The sequence below is a fragment of the Mus caroli genome, unplaced genomic scaffold, assembly GCF_978045245.1.
Source record: "Mus caroli unplaced genomic scaffold, Mus_caroli_1 scaffold_13, whole genome shotgun sequence".
Classification (NCBI taxonomy): Eukaryota; Metazoa; Chordata; class Mammalia; order Rodentia; family Muridae; genus Mus; species Mus caroli.
The window spans coordinates 57,959,156-57,982,597 of record NW_028227268.1 but is presented as its reverse complement, the minus strand read 5'-3'; the positions used below and the strand labels follow the sequence as shown (position 1 = coordinate 57,982,597).

General features: G+C 45.1%; 1 protein-coding gene across 5 annotated transcripts in view; it reads right to left on the bottom strand.

Moving 5' to 3' along the window:
* Arhgap44 (Rho GTPase activating protein 44) overlaps positions 1–23,442 on the bottom strand; it is a 169,607-nt gene that overhangs the window by 44,505 nt on the left and 101,660 nt on the right. For 3 of the 5 annotated variants that reach the window (XM_021176399.3, XM_029483387.2, XM_021176398.2), the window contains exons 4-7: positions 21,358–21,434; positions 14,093–14,204; positions 11,561–11,637; positions 7,521–7,638 (exon numbers count right to left, since the gene is read on the bottom strand). In XM_021176399.3, the coding sequence (XP_021032058.1) occupies positions 7,521–7,638; positions 11,561–11,637; positions 14,093–14,204; positions 21,358–21,434 (384 nt within the window). Of the gene's footprint in view, positions 1–7,520; positions 7,639–11,560; positions 11,638–14,092; positions 14,205–19,617; positions 19,683–20,590; positions 20,650–21,357; positions 21,435–21,913; positions 22,068–23,442 lie in introns of those variants that run through there. The other 2 variants (XM_085829921.1, XM_085829922.1) reach the window with 2 other exon arrangements.

Here is a 23,442-nt window from a genome sequence, read left to right as displayed (position 1 = left end):
TGATTACAATATGATTATCCTGTACTTTATGGCTAATGTGCACTTATAAGTGAGCACATACCATGCATATGTCCTTTTAGGTCTGGGTTACCTTACTCAGGACAATATTTTCTAATTCCATCCACTTGCCTGCGAAAGTCATCATGTCTTTGTTTTTAATGGCTGAGTAGTATTCCATTATGTAAATGAACCATATTTTCTTTATCCATTCTTCAGTTGAAGGACATCTAGGTTATTTCCTGTTTCTGGCTATTCCGAATAAGGCTGGTAGGAACATAGTTAAGCAGGTGTCCTTGTGGTATGGTGGAACATCTTTTGGGTATATGCCCAGGAGTAGTATAGCTGGGTCTTGCAGAAGAAACTATTCCCAATTTTCTGAGAAAATACCAAATTGAATTCCAGAGTAGTTGGACAAGTTTGTACTCTCATCATCGATGGAGGAGTGTTCCCCCTTGCTCCACAACTTTGACAGCCTGTGCTGTCCTTTGAGTTTTTAATCTTAGCCATAGATCGATAGGTATAAGGTGGAATCTCAGACTCATTTTGATTTGCATTTCTCTGATGACTAAGGACATTGAACATTTCTTTAGGTGCTTCGTAGCCTGACACTATTAATGATACTCTGTTATGCTTGCAGAGAGGCAGAGAGGAACCTGGCATAACTGACCTCTGAGGGGTTTCACCCAGTGGTCAATGGAAAGAGATGCAGAGACACACACCTAAGCATGAGATGGAGCCCAGAAAGTCTTATGGAAGAGTTGGTAGGTGGATTGCGAGACCAGAAGACAGGGATTCCACAAGAAGACCAACAGAGTTAACTAACCTAGATCCTTGGGGGCTCCCAGAGATTGGATCACCAATCAAAGAGTGAGCGCAGGCTGGAAACCCTCTCCCTCCCCAACATATTCACCAGATAAGAAGCTTGGTCTTCATGTGGGTCCACCAACAATTGGAGTGGGAACTGTCCCCAAGCCCTGTTGTGTGCCTGTAAATCCCTTGCTTTGTTGTCCTCAGTGCAGAGGATGTGTGTAGTCTGCAGCAACTTGATGTGTGTGTGGGGGGTTGGGGGGTTGTTAATGGAGGGATGACACTCAGAGAGAGGCTTCTCCCCTTCTCAAAAGAGAATGGGAAGGTGGAATAGGAGAAGGACTTGCAATGAAGGAGTACTGAGAGGAGAGGGGTGTGCTATTAGGATGTAAAGTGAATAAATAATTAAATAAATACATACATACTTATTTTTAAAAAGTAAAATAAAATTACACATAGATGTGCAATGATTAAATTTCAGCAGATTGAACAAAGACAACATCTTGGGGGAAAGTGACATAGGGGAAAAGGAATTAGAGTTTAACTCGGAAAGCACGAAAGCTAGTACACAGCATGGGTCGGCTAAACTATTAAAAGTACACATTAAAGCACTAGCTTAGAATCCCATACTCTGAAAAATTATCCTTCAAAAGTAAAGGAGAAATAAAGACTTGGCCAGACAAAGAAAGACTGAAGAGCTGTGTTGCCCTAGACATGACATGTCTAGCATGTTAAAGATGATTCCACAGAGAAAGAGTATGGCATGAAGAGACACCCAGAGCCCCAGAAAGCAATCACACTGCAGAACAATGAATGAGGGTGTACTGGGTAACTTTGATTGTTGGTCTCATCTCACAGCCTCATGTGATTTAGAACACCTAGGAGACGTGTCTCTAAGGGCATTTCCAGAGAGGTTTAACTGAATGTGGTGGGTCACAACAACTTACGGGCTAGAGCTCTTGACTGAACAAAATGGGGGTGGTGGTGGTGTTATCCATATCTTCTTCCTAACTATGATTTGACCAAGCGCCTTACACCCCTGCCATCATGCCTCGCCAACCATGAATGACTGTACCCTCTGTGGTGATTTGAATATGCTTGGTCTAGGGAGTGGCACTTTTAGGATGTGTGGCCTTGTTGGAGGAAGTGGTCACTATGGGGGTGGGTTTTGAGACCCTCTTCCTAACTGCCTGAGAGTCAGTCTTTTCCTGTTGGCCTTCTAAATAAGATGCAAAACTCTCAACTCCTCCAGCCTCATGCCTGTCTGGACTCTGCCATGGTTCCTGCCATGATGATAATGGACTGGACTTCTGAACTTATAAATAAGCCATAATTAAATGTTGTCCTCTGTAAGAGTTGCCTTGGTCATGGTGTTTCTTCACAGCAATGGAAACCCTAACAAATACATCTTCCAACTATGAGCCAAAGCAAACTCTTCATTCCCTAAGCTGCCTCTGCCCTACATTTTGTTACAGTGATGAGAAAATTAACTGATAGTGGAAGTAAAATGAAAGCTTTTTTGTTATTAAGTCTTCTCAGGGGTGACAGTTCCCACAAGCTAATATTAGCAACAATGTATTCACATTTGGGAGTACATGGTTATAAGGCACTTTGGAAACAGAGAGCTAAACATGAAGATCTGTATTCTATCCCGGAACCCACAGGGTAGAAGGAGAGACTCTGTCCTCCAGATTTGTCCTCTGACCTCCTGAGTGTCAAGGTCATGATAACCTATGCTATCGATAATCACTCTGAACACTAAGTCTATCAACTGAAAGACAAAGACTGTCGGAACAGCATCCGAAAGCAAAGCACAGTCAACTATATGTTGGCTATGGCTTTAATCTTTTGTATAGGCTTATTAATTTTTATATTATGTATGTGAGAGTTTTGGTGGCCAGGCATGCACGTGTATGTGTGGTACCCCAGGAGGTCAGAAGAGGGCATCTGATCCTATGGAACTAGAGTTATAGATAGGTGTAGTGCCAATGTGGTGCTAGGAACCAAGCCTGGGTCATTTGCAAGAGTGATAAATACTCTTAACCACCAAGTCTACCAGGTCTTAAACCCAGATGAAACCCACTTTAAATAAAAATGCACATGTAGATTAAATATAAAGGGAAGAGCCAGGCATGGGGACACTTGCTTATAATCCTGACACTCTGGAGGCTGGGGAAGGGGCTGAAAACTCTGATGCTACTATGGAATATAGGATGAAATACTGTCTCACTATCCTCCTCAAAAGAAGAAAAGGGATGTACAAAGACACACTTTGCCAAGACTAACCAAAAGAAAGTGGGGTTGCCATATTGCTGTTTCAGATAAAGCAGACATTAGAATAAGGAAAGTTATTGGGGCAGGATGGGTAGGAAGGAACCCCAGTAGAGGAGTCAGTACTCCAGAAGACATAATAATCTTCAATGTATATATAGAACATCAAGCTATGTTCATCAATAACTTATAGAACTCCAAAGGGAAACAGAATCACAGTGGAAACGGTAGCAGTAGGCTGGAAGTCAGCACAGACACAGAGGAGCTCAGCAGCATCACCAATGGCATAGGCAGGCCACACCCTTCACCGCAGCAAATGCAAATCATTCACAAATGCTCATGCAGTCTAGAGCAAGAAAGACCATGTTCTGGGCCATCACACACACTTGGCAAATGAAACAATTCAGGCCTTATGATGTCTTCCTTCAGATTCAATGAGAAACTGGTATCAAGCAGAACACTGGCCCAAGCCCTCGAGGAACTGAAGAACACACTGATAACTAGTAACCCAGTCAAACGCTGGGGTCTTCTGTGCCTGTTCTGTGCTGACTGGAGGCTTCACAACTCTTTTGAGGCCGGGTAAATGCAACTGTTAGACAACTACAAAATCCTCTATGAAGCACAGGACTCACCAGTGAAGGAGGCCAGATTCCAATTTGTCAGCCAGCCAACCGATGGACCAGACACCCACACAATGTGAAAACAGAGGGTGGAGATGCTACTGTTCCTCTAGCAGGAGCTGGCATGTCTACTAGAAACAGCCTGCTACCTGAGATCAGGCAGAGCCTGTTTCCCACAGAGCAGGGACACAGTCTCGGTTCCAGAGCTCGGCATGTCCCAGCACACTCCGGCCTCTGCAGAGGGGATTCTTCTCCCTTTGTTTCCTCCTGCACATGAAGGGAGGGCTGAGTGTGGAGAATCATATCTGCCTTCCAAAAACCAAATGGCCAACAGTATGTTTTGATTAATATCAAATGAAGGCAGATGGGGAAATACCAGTTCTATGAAAACACGTGCTTTCTTTGGCTCTCACAGTCTATTCCCAACGTTATTTTACCCAAACCACTTCAACAAAAGAGCGACATAAAAGACCATGGTCAATCGCAGGATTCTAATGTTTCCCATTTATCATTATAAAAACAAGGATAACTTTGTAACTATTTGTATACAGCTATTGTATGTAGGAGAAATTATTATTCTCTATAGGAAAATTATATAAAAAACAGATATTTTCCCTTTTAAGTGTCTCGCTTAGTTGTTTTTAATTAAGAATTTAAAATGGGCATAAGATCTGAACAGACTCATCCTCAAGGAAAGGGACCCAGGGCAAACAAGCATAGGAAGAATTCTAACATCGTTATTGAGGACTTTTAAATGAGAAGAAGAGTTATAAACAGTGTTCTGACACACCCCTTTGAGAAGGGCCAAAACTCTCAGCTACTGACAACACTGGATGATGAGACGGACAAGGAGCAACAGGAAGGCTCCTTGCTGTTGCTTGGGACACGAGAAGGAAACGAAACTGTGTTCACATACAGGAACAGCATCTGTGTTTGTAACTGCCAACACTCGGCTGCAACTAACATGCCCCTGGGGAGCTGAATGGATAAATGATCTGTGTCACACCAAGGAAACACACACTGTTCACAATTTCAAATGTGAGCTTCTAAGCCACACGGCAGCTTAAAGGAAACCCAAATGCCCAGTGTGAAGAGCAAGCTGGCAGTGTGGAATGTCTGCTCCCTGAGGGCAGCTATCTGAGTTCTGAAATCTGCAAACTGACAGAGACCGCAGGAAGATGAGGAGCTAGCAGAACTCGGGGTGATCCTTCTACTATTCTAATGTCAGACACACATCACACGTGTGTCCACATCCGCTCAAAGTACAACCCAATAGTGGGCCCAGTGTGAACTGATGCAGGCCGAGTGAGCGAGCCCCACCGCTGCTATAGACAGAGCATGGGAACCACCTTTATATTCTGCTTCTTCTTGCTGTGACGCTAAAGGTCCTCTTAAAACAAAATTAAAGTGGTTTTACTACTTTAACACTTATTTTAAAGGTTTAAAAACAAGGCAAAAATTTTTATTTTTCAAAAGATTTGAGAGAGAGAAATCATTGAGGTGGGCCAGTTTTATCTTTCTAAGCATCCCTGACTTGCTTTTCCGAAGCTCCCACTGTTTGCACACGGCTGTAAGAAATTCCTGGGTATCCTTTCAAGTCACATACTCAGTTTCCTGCCAGGTCGATTCTGGTCTTGACTCAGAACAACTCCACGCCGGAGCCGTTCCTTCATTTTGCAGACTTGCCTTGCATCCTAATTGACCGTGTCTAAGAAACACCATCTCTAAAGAAAGTGAGACAGCAGCCATGACCGCAGCCATGACCACAACTGCAGCCCTCCAGATCTATATGCATACATACACATCATACACACAGCACGTGCTCCACTCCAAACACAGCGCTGTAAGCATGCAGTGCTAGGCCTAACCTTCCATGTGGAAGATCAACATTATGGTCCTTGTGTACAGCAGGTGATCTACCAGCTAAGTGATCTCCCTGTCCACTACCTCTCCTTTTATCCATCAGGATCAGGGAGTTTGCTGTGAGATTGGGTCTCCTGGTAACATCAGAAGCTGCACCCATGAAGTCTCATGGACATGACCACCCATATGTGAGCTGAACAAGGATAGCATCAACAGACATGCCAAAGTGGGTGAAGAGCACCCGCAAGGCCTCAACCCTACACAAACAACTGCAGGCCACTAGGGGATGCCGAGACCTGGAGAACTAGTCTTCCCCAGGGAAGTTCTCCAGTACCAAACGGTCAGTCCTGAAAACATACATACAAGTAACACTGTACAGACTAAGCAAGGTATATTTACGTATTAGAGGATATACATGTAGATACAGATACATATTTGCATGTAACAACAATGTAAAAAGTGGTCATGAATTTGAAAGCTCGCAAGGAAGAGTACATGAGAAGGATTGGAGGGAGAGCGGGAAGGGAGAAATTCTTATAACTACAATATCAGAAAATATCATAACTCATATTATGAATTTTAAAATAATATACAATATACATTAAAATTAGATTAATTATGTGTATGACCTGACTTGTGGGAAAGATTTTCTAATTTCTTTTTAACCTATCTTTATACCATTTGGTAAAAGTAATAAAGTTTGTTAAATAACCCTCCTGCCCTAAAATGAAAAGGCTATTAAACTGAGTAACAGGCTATACAATAGAAAAAGTATACACATCATGTCCAAATCCGCAGGACAGAGAATTACACTTCAGAAACAGCCCAGCCGCTTGGATCTGCCACTGACCCAGAAGCACAAGTGGGCTGTCTGACTCAACCACAATGAATCTGGGATCTGAAGCATTTGTAGTTCTCGGCTTGGTTTTTACAGGATGGCAGCCTGAGAGACCGAGGATTTTTTAAAAAATGATTCTTCGACGCATCAAATCCCAGAGAAATACTGAATGTCATGTGAATGTGAGGTCAATGCTACCTACACAGTGTGGCTGCAAAAGTCAATGAACCAGGCAAGAAAGCCACAGCCATCTGCAAGCCAAGTGTCCCTTTCTTTAAAACTGCCTGGGAAGGCTGAGGATACAGCTTTGTGGCAGAGTGCTTGCCTAGCGTGACAAAGCCCTGCATTCCATACACATGCGTGCACGTACAGAGCCAACACAGAATACAAATGTAATGTATTCGCAGAAGTGAGTTTTCTAATATTTGGGTCTAAGTATAGTTTTCACCAGTTTAACTTTCTTAGGGACCCAGCCTAACACAAAGACATGTGAAGAGACGTAAATATATAGTGGCGCTATGAATGGTCTATGACTCATTGTGTCCTATACAGTGTGTGCATATGGGCGGGTATAGTAGATTGGAACAGTAATGTGTGCAATGAATGACATAATCCCATATAAATACAGGATCCCAGTTCTCTCTCTTAAAAAGAAAATTTGTTTTCTTTGTTGATCTCCACAGCTAACATTTGAACTCTCTCTCAATAGCTATATGGTAGATACAGTGACTCAGGTAGTATTAAAAAGCAAACAAGAGAAGAAACATTTTCATATCACAGGACTTGAGGCTCAGTCTAAATTCTCACTTGACCTCCACACCTACCATGTACTCTCTGGAACTCAGTTGCCCTAAAGCTCCCCACAAAAATGAAGGTCATGCCCTCCTTGCTCACAGTGTCAGATCTCCAATGACATTCTGGGCCTCCAAGTTCTGGTCACCCTCACAGCTCTGAGTCTGAGCTCATCCTTTACTCTCTGGAGATAGGAATAGGCAATGGAGACACTTCAACTGACTGGAACATCACCAGTCGAGTTTTAAGGAAACTCCACTGACCAACACAGTCAATCCCTAAGGACTCCTCAGCCTATCCCGGGAGAGAAGAGCAAGAGGGACAGGTACCCGGCAAATTTCCACTCTGTTGGCAGCCTCCTCCATCTCCTCCCTGAGGGCATCGGCTTTGGCACCCGCAGGCTGAAGGCTGCTGGAAAGCCCTGAAGACTTGGAAGTCTGCTGCCACCTGACAGAAAACAAGAGAGAAAAAAGGATACACATGAGACAGGTAGAGCCCAGGGGGAGCCCAGGGGGAGTCCTGGTGATATGGCCGAATGCTGAAGAAATACCTGGCCAGTTGTTAGCCAGGATTGGCCAGGAAACACCAGTGCCACACTCGGTGAGAGGCTCACCTTTCCACAGTGGAAATGAGTGAAGCTGAGGATGAGGTGACCCTACCCACAGGACCAACATCCCACAGTTTGCCACTGTGTCCTCTATGACCTTCCACACACTAAAGCCAAATGACAGTCACCAGAGCTGTCCTCTTTTCACTGACAAATGACAATTGCTGACATTTATGGGGCAAAGCGTGAGCTGCTGATATAAGAACACGATGCAGGATGGTTAAACCACGCTAACTAACATACCCAGCATCTCACTCAGACTTCACTACGAGATATTTGAAACTTAATCAGGCCCACCACAGTGAACTGCAACGCAGCCCATATTTTGACTAGCACTGCCTTTTTCAGTTTGGTCACTATCATTCATTTAAGTTCCTCACAGGCTCCTCGGTTTGAATGCACCTAACTGGCTGAAGCCAATAATGGGTGTGAGGCTAAAAGGAAGAAAGACTGATGGGATTAAAGGAAACACTGACAGACCTAAAAGCTAATCCGAAGGTTAAAAAAAAAAAAATCCACACTGGGAAAACTGCAATAGCATCAGGCCCACATTTTGCAGCCACATATTAATTCTGTAAAAACATATCGGTGCAGGGAGAACCCTGGCCACATGAGAAAGACACTCAGGAAACATAGAAGGGAAAATAAATGTTAACACTTGTGTCTAGTTGCTGGAGTTGACATCAGGGAAAGACAGAAAGAACAGAATGGTCCCGCAAGAAGAAAGGGCTCTCTGCAGGGTTCCTCTTCTGGTGAGACAGAGATTTCACCCACTCACAGGGACCAGCAGGCAGGAGAAAGGACAGGACAGTCCATTATTGCTGGATCTTTTATGTTCACCTGGAGAGCTATTTCTAGCCCGTGAGGAGCACGGTGGGGCAGTCAGAATGACAGATGGCTGCTAAGCCTGACTTCAGTCTGAGAAAGCAGGAAGATGAAGGGTTGGGGAAATGGGTGGGAAGATGCCTTGTCTGAGACAGACTGCTGGAGCTCACGTAGGAATGTGGTCACGGGCTGCCAGGTGTTTCAACTGACAAGAGAATTGAGACATCTTCCTGGGAAGTTCCCTGATGGAAATGTGACCAAGATGAGAGGTTTTCTTTTAAATACAATATAAGTACAGACCAAACAAGGGCCTTCCCTCAACCCCCAGATCATGTACAGCCTGGCAATTGAGGGGTCCAAATACCAGGACAACAACTTCCCCTGCCCCAGAATTAAGTGAAAAATCTAATGAACAGATAGCTATCTGTAGGACAAACATAAGAATGTGGGGGTATAGGATTCAAGGGAGCATTAATAGCAGAAAGTGACAAAATGAAGGTATCTCAGCCTGTCAGAATTCAACAAGGAAAACCATTGTACAAAGGCTCTCAGACGCTGGGCTGGTTACAGGCTACTGGGAGGACCCAAGCCCTGAGCACCACGCTGATTCCAAGATCATAATTTAGAGAAATTTGAAAAGCTATTGCTCTAAGCTGAAACACTAAGAGAAGCTAGCAGGAATCCCGAATGACTCTTCCTATAGAGATGTGCTCTACGTAAAAGACCCATTTGTGGACTGACAGCAACTATCCAGAGTCAGCTATTGTAAGGAAAGGCATTAAAGTACTGAGGGACTTGGGTCATACAAAACATGGGACAACATAGCTGTAAGTTATATGAGATAACAAATACACATCCATGTTGATTATAGGATCAAGATAGAGCCACCATCTGACCAAGCTACCTAAGAATCAGCTAATAGATGCTTTAAAATGTGTGTATATGTGAGGCGGGGGGGGGGCTCGGGGGGGGGGACCTTGAGAGATGTCTCAGCAGTTAAGGGCTGCAGTTCAGATCTCAATGCTCACATCAGTTTTCTGTCAGTATATTTAGATCTATTTCATTGACTTGCAGCAAACAGGACAGAATTACTTTAACACTGACAAATGCCATGTGTTCAATTCAATCCTCATTAAACGTTGAATAAGTAAGATGGATCTGACAGATTCACTAGTGTAGTACTAAAATTCAAAGACATGGAAGTATTGACCAAGATGTGCTGAGTGAGGATAGATAAAAATGACTTTAAGGGGGCTCCGCGCAGAAGCACTGGGGTATATAGTACACGGGCAGCAGCCGGTAGGGAAGAATGCCTTCACGGCCAGACGCAGCTCGGCACCCATGTTAGGACCCACCAAATGTGACTGAATGGAAAAAGAGTGTGGGGGTGGGGGGATGCCGAGAACCAGCCACCTCGGGAATGTAATTTGTGATTCCTGCTATTCAGTATCACTCTGGAAGTCAGTGTGAATTTCATGGCTGTATCCTGACAGCTGTTCCTCGCTGACTAAGTGTGCAGCTTGAAGGGAGATGGCAGGAAGCAGTGGTTGGCTGGTTGCTTGATGTGGCTGTCAGCAAAGTCCTACAAGGCAGATAAGCCCAGACTGCATGCAGCCACTCAGCCTCAAGGGACAAGAGCAAGAACCTTTACTGAGGATGTCCCTGTCACCCTAAAGACCGTCACTGAACTGACTGGAGCATCAGTATCATGGGGGTTTGGGTCAGTCCTCTCATCAGTTACTAAACCAGACTCATGAAGAAAAGCCAGAGGAGAGCACGAGTGGCCTGAGCTACCTACAATAATCTGCCAAGCAACCTTCTAAGAAGTGGTTCATCCAAGGCCATGGGTCTACAAAAGAGCAGGCCTGGATCTTGTTTCCTCATTTGTGAACCCTACTGGCTGGCTCTTAATCATAAATCTCTCTGCCCAAGAGCTTTCTGGTTTTGCTTGTTTCATAAAAGTAAAATAAGAAAAAGTGATTCAGACTGAATTACAAAGGACTTATGGAATAAACAGTTCCTTCCAGACCAGTGTGTGTGAACTTTTGTTCGTTTAACTTAGGTTTGTGTGTACACATGCACACACGTGCGCACATATACATACATACCCACGCACACGCACAGAGAACACTGTAAGGATAAAAGGCAGTATGTACCATGTCCACCTGTAATAGCCACAGTCAACATCAGGGCCTCTGGCACTGATCTCCTGAAACTACAGGAAGTTTGTAGTCTGAGTAGCAGGTACAGAATGGCCTTGGAGTTGCTTCACAGAAGGGCTAGCATAGGGACTCTCCCTTTACACCATCCACTTTAGCAGCGGACATATGTCCAGAAGGAGAAATGCACACATCTCCTTGATGCACACATAACATATCTCTGTTCTGCCTCTTGGTTCTCATGCCCACTCTTCCCTAGGTCAGGCACCTTCTTCCTGTGCCCTAAAATTACACCGCCTTAGGCCCTGTGCACCATCCCTTCTGCTTAGACAGTTTCCCCCACATCTTTGCACCGTTGCCTCCTTCTGGTTGTATAGATTCCGACCAAGAACCATCTATTCAATTTTTTGCACTCTTCTGTCTCCCCATCTGATGCTGGTGCCTCTTCCTCTACCACTCCTTTCCAAAACTAGCCACTGTGATCTTTCTCTTCAATAGATGGCTGCCTAAAATTGTCCTCCTGCCCAAGGTCTGCCTTCAGACTCAACTGTAGCCTCCAGATGGGCAGGGAACCCTCGTTTCTGGTCTCTGCTGTTACCTCCAGTGCCTAGTATACAGGAGGTAGTAAGAGGAACTTAACGGATGAGAACTACCCCCACGCAAGCGCGCATACACACACACACACACACACACACACACACACACACACGAACCTGCTCCCACCCCCAAATATCACAGTCCCGTCAGCGAGGCTGCGAAGGAAGGGAAGAGACTCTACCTGGTCCGGGAAGAGTCCATGTCAAGCACCAGCTTGGCTAAATGTTTCCTCTGCTTTTGAATATTTGGAATTTCCACCTGTAGTTCCAGAAGAGAGGAGACACACAGTCAAACCCAAGGTCAAGGGCAGTATTGGAAGAGCTAGGCTCTCAGAGAATGCTGGAAGAATTACTACTGGCCGTCACCTGGATGTTTGCTGCAAGTCTCCCAATCCTTGTTTTCTGAGTAAAACCTTTTCCCCTTCGCCACTGCCTTGAATCCAATCATCCACAAAGAGCAATTATGTTTCATGTTTACAATCTGATGTCAAGCTCCTGGATTTATCACCTAGTATAGCTACTGCTTTCCTCCCTCCCTCGCCCCTGTGTGTGTGTGTGTGTGTGTGTGTGTGTGTGTGTGTTTGTGTGTGGTGTGAAAATCCACCTGAGAGTTGTCCCCCACATCTAAAGGACACAGTATAGTGTACGCACCTCAAGCTGGCCACTGCATTTCTAGAACTAGTACTTATCCTGCATACATAGAACACTGTTCCCTTGACCAGTAGGAGATGAAATATTCAATTCCTTAAATCCCTAAGCTGCACCTGTTCTTTCTCCCCTGGACACCCAGCAGGCCCCTCATTCCCTGGGGACATTTCTAGGTTTTGCATATCTCTGCTTGCCCAGGGAAGGCCACGCTCCTGCTCTTAGCCAAACCAGAAACAAACAAATAAGAAACAAAACAACAACAAAAACAGAGCCAATGGCTTCTGTGTCTACTTCCATAAGGGCCAAAAGCAGGAGAAAGGAAGGGCACACTACCATTTAAGTGCTAGCAGACCTAACTCAAGTGAACAGTTGAGCTCAGAGAAACTGTGGCCTTAGCAGACCCGCGATGCCAAGCATCTGCTGAGGGCTACCACTAGGACACACAGTTTATATTTATGGAAACAAAGGAGCCATGTTAGCATATTTATAGAACTAAAGCAAGGTTTCCCACAGTCAGCAGTGAATAACTCGGCCTCCGTGGAGTTCTCTGCAAGGGCTTCTTCCATACTGGTTGTATGTGGATGCTCTTTTTATATTTCTCTTTCTAAAAATGACTTCCTTGAAGACTCCAGTGCAGGGTTTTGATTCCAGGCCCAGCAAAAGTAGGGCAGGATGGGAAAATTAAAAAGGAAAATTGGCTATGAATTGCATGGAAATCATCTTGGGGCTGAGGCTTTTTTTTTTTTTTAACACATGGGGGAAGCGTGGGGGTGGGGGGACGTGAGAAAACCCCAGTGCTCTGTGAGGGAGAGGCTTTCTGCCCACTCAGCTAAGCTGGGCTGAGGGATACATGGAGGGGATAGCTCAACAGCAAGAAGCATCCCAAGGATGCACAGAGCTGGGGGGCAGGGCTGGGAGGCAAAGTGTGGTTCAAGTCTCAGCCAGGGGCCTGGGTTCCCTGCTGAGTCTTGTGTCCCCCCCCCACCTCATCCCGACACACACACTTTTGGGGTTGTTTCAGGCTTTGGCCAGAGCCTTATAAGGAGCAGGTGCCTCTCATGAGTGTTCCCCGCCAGGGGCAGATGGGAATAAGGTCAATGGTTAATTCCATCCACAGTGTGTGATCCAAGAGCTTACAGCTGTTCTATGCTGAGCCGTCAAAGCACTGTGTCAATTTATTCTTCCATCTCCTTTAGGTTCATAGCCAATTATTTATTTATACCTCTGTCTCAGAAAGAATACAGGAGAGACAAGGACACGCTGAAGGTGATCTAGAGATGAAACCAGATGTGGACTGGGCAACATTACAGCTTCTAAAACTTCTAGTCGTGTGAGATGACATCAGTTTAAATTTAAATGGGCAGAAGACAACTAGGATTAAGTCTGAGTCTCCCGGGTTGCACTAATAACCACATTCCATGTGTGTCATGGCTGGAGAAGGCTAGGGGCTAGCTCACAGCACAGGGACAGACAGCTCCATCTCTCACACAGAGCAACTGTGTTAGGTTTTGTATGGCCAGTGAAATGCAACAGACAGATCCACACTGAGGGGCCCATAAACCTCCGAGCCACCGCTTGTGTCAGCGGATAAAGCTGCGTGAGATGGGAACTAGGGAAACTGCCACAAAGACGTTAAGATAGCTTTCTAATAAAATCGTTTAATTTAATATCCTGTAAAATCCAGGAAGAAAAGGACACCAAGCAAAGAGGCCTTAAGATGCTCTTGCATCAGCTCCCCAGACTCCTAGGGAGGGAGCTGCCATTCATGATACTAGTTGCTAAAGACTGGAGATGGGCAGGGAACGGGGCGTTGGGAGGGGCCGGGGTGATGGGTGTGAGTCTGCCTGGCTTTGTATGCTTATCCAAACGAAGGTGAACAGAGAAGACAGTGGGGGAGGGAAAGAAGCTGAAAGCTCCACCATCCTGGGAAATCTTGATCATGGAGTGGTCATGATGCATCCTGATGGAAGACAAGGCCAGCAACTGGGGAGAAGGAAGGAAACAGTGGAGGGCTGGACATGGAAAGAATGTCACTGTCCCAGGCTCAGCCTCACTCAATGCCTCACCTCAGCGAGCAGGAACAGGGGCTCGATCACATCCCTCTCCACTTGCAGCTCAAAGTGGATCAGCTCCTGAGCTAGCTTGTCCTCCGTCTCTCCACAGAGCTTCAGCATCTTCCTGCAAGCAAGGGGGGAAAGGCATCCTGAATATCCTGGACCTCCACATCAGGCAGAGTCACACTCCAAGTCAGTGTCAATAAGCTGGCTGGTTCCTATGGCTACAGGTGGCCAAGCTGCTCCCACTGACTGCAGGTCTGAAGTTATCCCCTACTCCAAACACTGCTGAGGGACTGCCAGGGACAATGGGGATACATGGGAACTATGAGAAATGGGGAGAGGGGTGGGGAGACAGGATCACCCAAGCTCAATCCGCCAGCATTGGGATTCAATTGCTTCCTCTCTCCTCTGGGATCGCCGGAGAGAGCAGGTAAGGTGGGTCCTTTAACACACCACACCTTCAAACATATACCTAAAACTCAATTCCGATAGGACCGTTCTGGGAGAAAATACTCCTAAGCCACGAAAACTGACTTAGAACACAGTGAATATTTAGTGTGTACATGGAAAAAGCCAGAAAGTCACCCTACAGATTGCCCAAGACTGACCAAATGGCAGGCAACATAACAAAGAGAAAGTCCATTTTCTGAGAAAAGGGACTATTTCAAAGATATTAGTTTCTCCCAAATGGCTGTCCTCTTTACACGGTACAATGTTCATTGAAACTCAGGTATGTTTTAAATATCAACAAAAGAATAAGAACACAATTTATTCTCAGCTGACAGAATGCCTTCTCTATTCTAACATGGTTTGCATGATGCTACCATTTGGCCAAAAATGTTTCCAGCATTGGTTTTATAGTCAGCTTATCTTGCATGCATGGCTCTTTCCCCAGTGCGGGGACTGAACCCAGGGCTTACACACACCCAGCAAGAACACTACTAGTGAGCTTCCTCGGCTCTACTTGCTTTTCACACGCATTGATTTTTAGGACTTGTTCATATTTGCTTATGGGAAATTCATCACTTTGTTATGTGGAGTTCCTTCCTGTGAACATGCCTACCTCCATGTTAAACTTTTCCATGATCAAAAGATTTCGGCGACCACACATACACTGCTGTGGTATGTATGTATGTACATATGTATGCATAGCTCATATGTATGCATATACCATATATCATATATCACATCTGCATACATACACATGCATGCCCAGCCTCTTTTCTTATGTTTGAGGGTTTCCACTGCTTTGTGCCTCATGACTCTGAACATGGACGTCTTGATTCCTATCAACTTGGTGAATCTGTATGCCATCTCCCTCAGGCTCTCCAAGACCCAGGGTCCATGGAATATCCCTCACGTCCTTGGCTACTTCTGAACTGGGATCTAGTTATTTGAAGTTATTTGCAATTCTTTATATACTCATACATCTGGAAGGAAATGAAAAATGAGTTCTAATTCTCTACCTATCACTTACTATGAGTGTCAACTTCCAGCTTGTGGTTTTAGTCTTGCACCTTTATACGGGTGCTTTCAACCTAGCTTTCTGGCACTTTCCTTCATACTCCTTCTGCTACTTCTTAGCTTGTACGATGTTAAGCATTAGTTGTTGACCCTCTAACTATATAAACTAATAATTTGTATTCACATTTCCTCATTCTCTGTTTATTTACATTATTTATATCTTACTATATATTATAGGCTATCCATTCTCATTCAAAAATCCAAACTTCAAAATTTTTATTATTTTATTATTTAAATTATTTTCTGTCTATGGGTGTTTCCCTTCTTCTGTTCATGATATGCATGCAGTGCCTATGGAGACCAGAAGAGAGCATCAGAACTAGAATTACAGACAGTTGTAAGCTGCCATGTAGATGCTGGGAATTAATTTTGGATTCTCTCTGGGAGAATAGCCAGTGCTCTTAACCACTGAGTCACCTTTACAATCTCCCAAAATCGAAGCTTTTAAAAGTTGGAGTCTTTGAAGCATTTTATATATATATATTTTAAAGACACCTGATAAAAGCTACGTAACTATTCTAAAACTATAAAAATCCCAAACTGTACAAACTGTTTGGTCTCAAGATTTAAGAGAAGGGCTTACTCCACCAGTACTGGAGTTAAGCTGCACAGTTATTGCATCCTGAGCACTGGGCTCTGCACTCAGGCTTGCTTGCTGTGTGCCTGACTGAGTCCCAAACACCGACCACTCTTCCAACTGGCTCAGGGCACTAAACATTACTAGGTATGAGCCATGCCTTCTTGAGCTCACCCCTGCTGGACACATGCCACCCTTGAGTCTATTCCCTTTGGTCCCTCGGACACAGCTGTCTCCTTGGAGTCTTCCTCCAGCATCTCTGGGCTTTGCCATGGCTCTGCCCATGTTGTTCACCCTCCTCAGGAAGTGAAGGCATGTTTTAGGGCCACAGTTCTCAAATCCCTCTCGATGCTTCCACTGACCGGGCCTTGGGTATAGCACTGAGCAGTGTCTCCTTCTGTTGGGAAGGCTGTTTTAACTTGCTAGCTTCCTTTGTTGCTTTTGGTGGGTCGGGAAGCATCGTGATTCTGGTTCTGTTAACAGTACAATGCTTATTTCCAGAAGGTTGGGCAATGTTCAGCCACTACTGTTCAGGATCCCAAACCCCGAGCTCTGATTAATGTTTTCCACTGCTGTAGGAGCTCAGCAGGCCCTTCCAGTTAGGAACTCCAGCCCTTCCATCTGGAAAATGTTTTTAGATTATTCTTTTTATTATCATTATAATTTCTTCCTCTCTTTCTTAAACCCCCTGCCATTGAAGCATGACTTCTGGAACTGCTTCCTAATTCTCCAAGTTTGTCTATGCCGCGTCTTTGTCTTCATGCTCCATTTTCTGGATCATTTCCCCCAAATCATCTTCGGCTGAGAATTTTGCATCTGCAGTCATTTGTTTTCATTTCTTCCAATTTGCTTTTGATTTCTGAATGTTCCTGCCTCGTAAATATCGCATACCAATACCTTTTTGATTTCATGGCTGCACCGCCTGCCCTATCATTTGAAAATATACCCAGTGGCTCACCTAAAACCTTCCTAATGCCAGTTCTTTCAAATCCTGTTTCTCTCCTGGATTGGTTGAGGTTAGGCTTTCTTCAGATGCATTAGGAAAGCGTGAGTCTGCTTCTGTTTAAGGGTGGGGATGGCAAGCCTGGAGCATAAGAGGGGGATGAGGCACAGGTGAGAAATGTCAGCTGAATGGTCAGGGTGAGCCATGGCCCCTCCCTGATTCTAACGACCTCACAGCCTTAGGTCCTTCCGTGGAACCTCGCAGGTTCTCCAGGAAAGATACTTCTTTCTACTACTTTCTTTCCAGGAGGAGAAAAACCTGGAGCCATGGGGCTGAGGAATGTCACATCTGTTATGCCCAGGAACCCCAGACCTTCCTCTTTAGCGGCTGGTACTGCTGTACCTTGCTGTGCCCGGAGTTCGATATTTCAAAAGTGTTTCTGTTCATCCCCCACGGGGAGCTGTGCTGTTGGGGGTGGATGAGGAGAGAGATCTCCTGCAGATGTGAACAGTGCAAGCGTCGGATTCCTTGGATACCTGCAAGCTTGAAATCCTCATCCATTATTTTAATAACCTGTTCCACCTCAAAGACCCGTAACTGCAGAGCCCCTGATGCATTCTGAGCATGAGAGAATTCCTTGCAGTATATTCTATCAGATCTTGGTGCATCGAATGCTGCTGTGTGTGCAAGAGACTCGGGGTATTGTACTCAGTTGTGTCCAACGAATTCCTTTTTTGATCCTGTTGTCTTTATAGAGCTGAGGCTCAAACCAGAGACTTCATGGATGGTAGGCGAACGTGCCACACTGAGCCGTATCCAGCCTGGTTCCCGTTATCCCTGTGGCTGAAAAATCACAAACCACGACACTGGTGCCTTTTTCTTTTCTCTAGCCACTGTTGTGAGTTTATACGGCTAAGGAAAACAAAAGTGTCTGTATTCTAGTGCTAGTAGATTCTGGAAAGGAACAAGATCAACAGGTAGCCGGCCTGTTGTTCTATAAACTCTGTGGTGACACTGTGTTTCGGCCCAGGTGTACAGAGTTCATGTGTAGGATGCTCTGGATTTTAAACAGTCTATTCCATTAGCATCTGTGATGACTGGGGACACAAGAGGTAAACACCGCTGTGGTCTCTGTTCTCTTTTCTTATTGCTTTGATGGACTACATGACATGAAGCAACTTAACGAAGGACGACGTCCTCGGACTGAGGGTTGTCAAGCGTGCAGTCCATCGTGGTGGGGTTGGCAGGCTGCTGAAAGCACAGCAGAAGCAGCCCAGGGAGCAGCTGCTTGGTCATGCCTCAGCACAACCAGGAGACCAGACAAGAACGGGGCCGGCTATAACCCTCAAGGCCCAGGCAGGAGAGCGACTCTTCCTTTAGCTGGCCTCTACCTCTCAAAGGTTCACAAACCAGCAGCCACCAGCTGGGGACCAACTATTCAAACACATGAGCCTGTGTGGGACGTTTCCCATCTGAACCACAGCACTATTTCTTATCTACCCTGTCTCCACTGTGGTTAGGGTTTGCTTTCAGTTTCCCCTGTTCCTTTGACCTTCTAATGGTCTCCTTTTTTCTCTTTCTTTTAGTTTGGAAGATATACATGACCATTCTATCCCTGTCCAGATGTGCACTGGTAATTTTTTTTCAAAGTTGTCCTCTGAAAGATATCATAGATATCTTAAGGTCTTAAAACTCACTAGGTAGCTCGGACTGCCCTCTAACTTGTATCAATCCTCCTGCCTCAGCCTGTTGAGTGCTGAGATTACAGGTGTGAGCCACCACACCTGGTCTCCTACTCTCTTTGCTTACCTTACACACATACACACACACACACACACACACACACACACACACATACACACACACAGAGTAAATTTAAAGGTAATATATCCTACCTTACTTTCAAATGCTTCAAGATCTGAAAACACTGCTCTCTCCTAGAGTCTCCTGTTGATACCGTCTAATGTTTCAGTTTAACCAGGCTTATACCCACCAAATTTATCAATCTTACACTGTTGACTTTTTTTTTTAATTTAATGATTGTATTTTATTTACACGGAAGGACAGTAGAGTAAGCCACCTGAATCATGCCCCTTTGGCATAGGATTATTTGGAGGTGAAGGCGAATAGGAAAAAACAACAACAACAAAATTGTGGTCTTTCTTCTACCTCCCCTAAATGGAAGAAATAGGTTTACAAACATGCCCCTCCTCACTTCTATCTGGAAGAACAGTTATTAATCACCAGGTACCTCCAGATCCCGAGACAGAGTCACAGGAACCCACGTTGTAATTTTTGCCAGCTCGTCCTGCCTTCTGTCACCTCCCCACAGCTTTCCTTCCCACAATCTGCCACTTAAGAAACTCCTCTCCCTTTGTCTCCTCATTGCTACTCTTTTGTCAAAATGCTATACAAGCCCACGTTCCCCCCACCACCACCACCCCACCGCCCCGTTACTCATCACCTAACTACCCCATGTGCATGCCTTACACATGTTGGGAGTCCTGGCGAGCTCTCAGCTGTTAATCTGATCTGCAGGGCCCTGGCCCAGGTGCCTAGGAAGGCAAGAGGGAAAATGAACGTCTTCCTCCCGGACAGCACAGTAACTTCAAGTTCTTCTGGGTTCCATTCACGGCACGGCTTCCCTCTGAACACAGTCCACTCCGTGAAACTTCAGTCCACTTGATATGCAAACTTCACCTTCAAATTCACTCTGCAAAGCCTAATTCGAAGCCTGAAAATCCTGTATTTTCCCTTTATTCTTAGATAATGACTTCATTTAGCATAAACATCCAGTTTTCTTGAATTCCTACTCCGTACTGGAACATATCCTCGACCACTCCCTGGCATTTATTTAGCTTAGGAATGCTCTGTTATCAGCTTAATGCTGTTAGAGGCAATCACCTTTATCCTCTGGCTGACTTTAAATGGTGAATATCTTCCTGTAGATCACAGAACTTTTTACACTCCTTTATTTAAGAGACATGTTTGCCTTCCTACCCACAGCTGAAAATCTTCAGCTCCAAACTTCCCCTTCTCCACTTTCTACCTCAGTATTCTGTCTAGATAGGTGGCTCAGCTGTGCAGTGCCCATTGCCCCCGGTAACAGGGCTCTTGGCTTCCCCGACTTCTGCCTCACTGTGTTGTTTCCAAGTTCATCCACTCTCCCTCCGTGTATATAACCTCTACTCTAGCTCACTGAAGTTTTAGCAGCTGCTTGCTTTCAGTTTTAAAGAGTTCAGGTTTTGGGTTTTGTTAATTCAGCTCTGCCCACGTGATTCAATTTCCTTTGTCAAGGACTTTGTTTTCGATTCATTACAAAGTATCATTCCAGTTTATTATTTTGCACTTGAGTTGTTCTACTATTCTTGCCTCTTACGGTGCTGAACTGGCTGCTGAGGGGCGGACACTGATGATTTCTCAACTCCAATGAGCTTGTCTTGTCTTGCTGCGAACAACATACCTTCAAGACATGTAATGTCGGTCATCCATCGGCTTCTATGCGAGCCCGGGGATCTCACTGTCCTTCGCCAGACTTCCCTTCATGGCACAAACAACAGCACCTTGGCTAGGGGTTTTGATTTGTCCTGGTAACAACTCCCTCCTCACCCAGAACTCGATTGCTCTGGAGAAAGGATCCCTATCAGCTCAGCAGCCCCAAGACCAAGCTCACAACCCGAAGATTTAGTTGCTCAAGAGGGAGAAAGGGCAGGGAATAAGAGACAGAGGCAGGAGATAGAGGATGAGGGAGAAGGGGAAGGGAAGAATGGAGAGGACATATGGACATTGTCCCAGAGGACAAAGGATTGGCTCTAGATACAGAAGAGACAGAGGTGGCCTATAGGAAAATAGTGGTTTATAAACGTAAAGGGGAAAACCTGTAAAGAATGAGGTGTCTAATTCTAATGGGGCTTGTTAATTAGGTTAATTAGCCAAAGAGAGTTTTTGATTGCTAGACTTCAATACTCTGATAGCTGGACCTTGTTGGTCAATCACCGAAGGAGGAAGTGGGCAAAAAAGGGAATAGATGGTCTTGGCTAGCTTGAGGAATGTAAGCTAATGGATTTTAGCAAAGTGGACAGAGTGAGGAGTAGGGCGAGGCCTGCCAGAGCCATGTTTGTGAGCTGACTAGAGTCCCTTCACCTGGGGCTCCAGGAGGCATCTTAGACCCTCACAGCAGACGGGAACTCCCCTAGACTTAGTACAAGCACACACATGGGGTCACCTTACCCGAGAAGCGTGTCATCGCCCAGGATCGTGGACCCCTCCACCAAGCACTGAGCCAGAGTCGTCAGAGGCAACTTTTTCTGGAAAGGAAAGAAATGGCCCACTGAAAATCTTCCACCCGCATCCTCTGAAGTGACGAAGCCAAATACTGGAAAAGATAGTTTACTAACATAGCTGTGGAATAAGCTAACTTCAAAACATGTTTAATCCTCAAGTGCTAAGAGAGAACACAAATTGGAAGCGTAGTAAACAATGTATTGCTTTAGTGAACGAGCCCATCCCTACATTTTAAAGGTGAAGTAGGATAACAAAAAGGGAGAAACAGACTATTTCAAAACCATGCCAATGGAGGTTTGAGCAATGCAGCTATTTCCTGGGTAAGTCTACCCACCCCATTTTATAAACAAGACAGCACATACTCAACAGAGGAAAAGTGTTCACATAGGATTGCAGTGCACAACAAAGGCCAGAGGGCTCATGCAAAGGCGCTCCAGCTCATTAGTGACTCAGGAAACCCAGTCAGTCATCCAAACAAGGAGCCTCCCTCACCCACACTCACCTGGGCAGCTCTATTTAACATTTATTTAAGTAGAAGATGAACATTAGTTTAGCATGTGTAGAAGGGCATTCTTTTAATTTTGGTTGTGAGCCTAGCCTTTAATGGCTGAGCCATCTCTCCAGCCCTAGAAGAGCATTCTCATTGGAAATTTAAAACAGTCCTTCACTCTGGAAAAGTTCAGTAGCAGCTTAAAGACTAACAGAAGCTGCTGTTCCACTCCTGGGATGCCCAAAGGTCCCTAGGAGGTGTAAACAAGTATCAGAGCAAACACACGATCCCCAGTGTGACCAGCAGCCTCCATGTGACAACCAGAAGATGAAAACAATTTAAGTATTCATGGGCTAAGAGAATGTTGCCTATCCCTGTAAAAAGCCATCTCTTGGCCTTCACCAGATGCCATGACGGTGCCTCAATTCTTGTGCACCCTTCTACTAAAAGTCTAACCATAGCTCATCTCACTCTTGCATGTGTGTTCATTTTTACTCTCTATTTTCCTTACAAACATCAATATTACACTTTGATATAGGTTCATGTGTATAAAAAGTTTGTCCCAGCTGGTGGTACTGTTCTGGAATACAGTGGAACCTGTCTTGGTCATGGAATGGTGGAATGGTCAACGTTACAGTCCAACAGGGATACACATTTGATAGTTACATGTCAGTCCCAGTTCCAGCCTGAGCTCTCTGCTTTCTGATCCTCTGACATGTGAGCAAGTCACAGCACAAGCCCTGATGCCAGCCAAGTCTTCTCCCCATGATGGATCCTGAAACCCTGAGCCACAATGATCCTCCCTCCTTCTGTGAGCAACACATCACTCCTGTCTCTGGGTCTTGTCCTCCTGGGTATGTAGAGATTATTTTTCACATCACTTCCTATTATTACATCTAGAGCTGACTCCTCTTCGTTTTTAAAATGGAGATGGAAAAGACAAGGAGGTGAATCTGAGGGCTTGGATTCCAAGGTCAGGAAGGGGGTGGGACAGGTAACAAAAAGAAAAGTGATGGTTAGGAATCAAGAAACCAGAAGGAAGACATTAGGGACAAAGAAAGAAGTAAACGAGGTGGTACCTTCACATCAAGGAAGATGGGACAGCCCACCATCAAAGGCAGCAGATAGGATGGAGGCTAATGGGCTGTATCCCCAACAAGCTACAACTCACTTCTACTTCTAAAGGAATTCCCTGAGCCAGGGTAAGGGCTCTACACCAATAGGTTCCGTAGCCACCTTATAGCTAACAACTGCCCGCCACCCAGGCCTTATCTGCTTTCTCCCACCCTCTGCCAAACTCCTCTTCATATGAAAGGACACATCCCCTCTGCTAAACACATCCCCATGGTTGCCATGGATCCCTGCTGATCCTGATCCTTGTTGAATGAATGAACTCTGTAGCAGGCTTCAAGCTAGCCTGTGGTTTTCCGGGTTGAAGATAAGCTCTTAGAATTAATTTGTCACCAGCTCTAGAGTTCAGGTAAAAACTCAAGAATAAGACAAGAAAAGACAGAGTGTCCCCAGGTTTAGATGCATCTGTC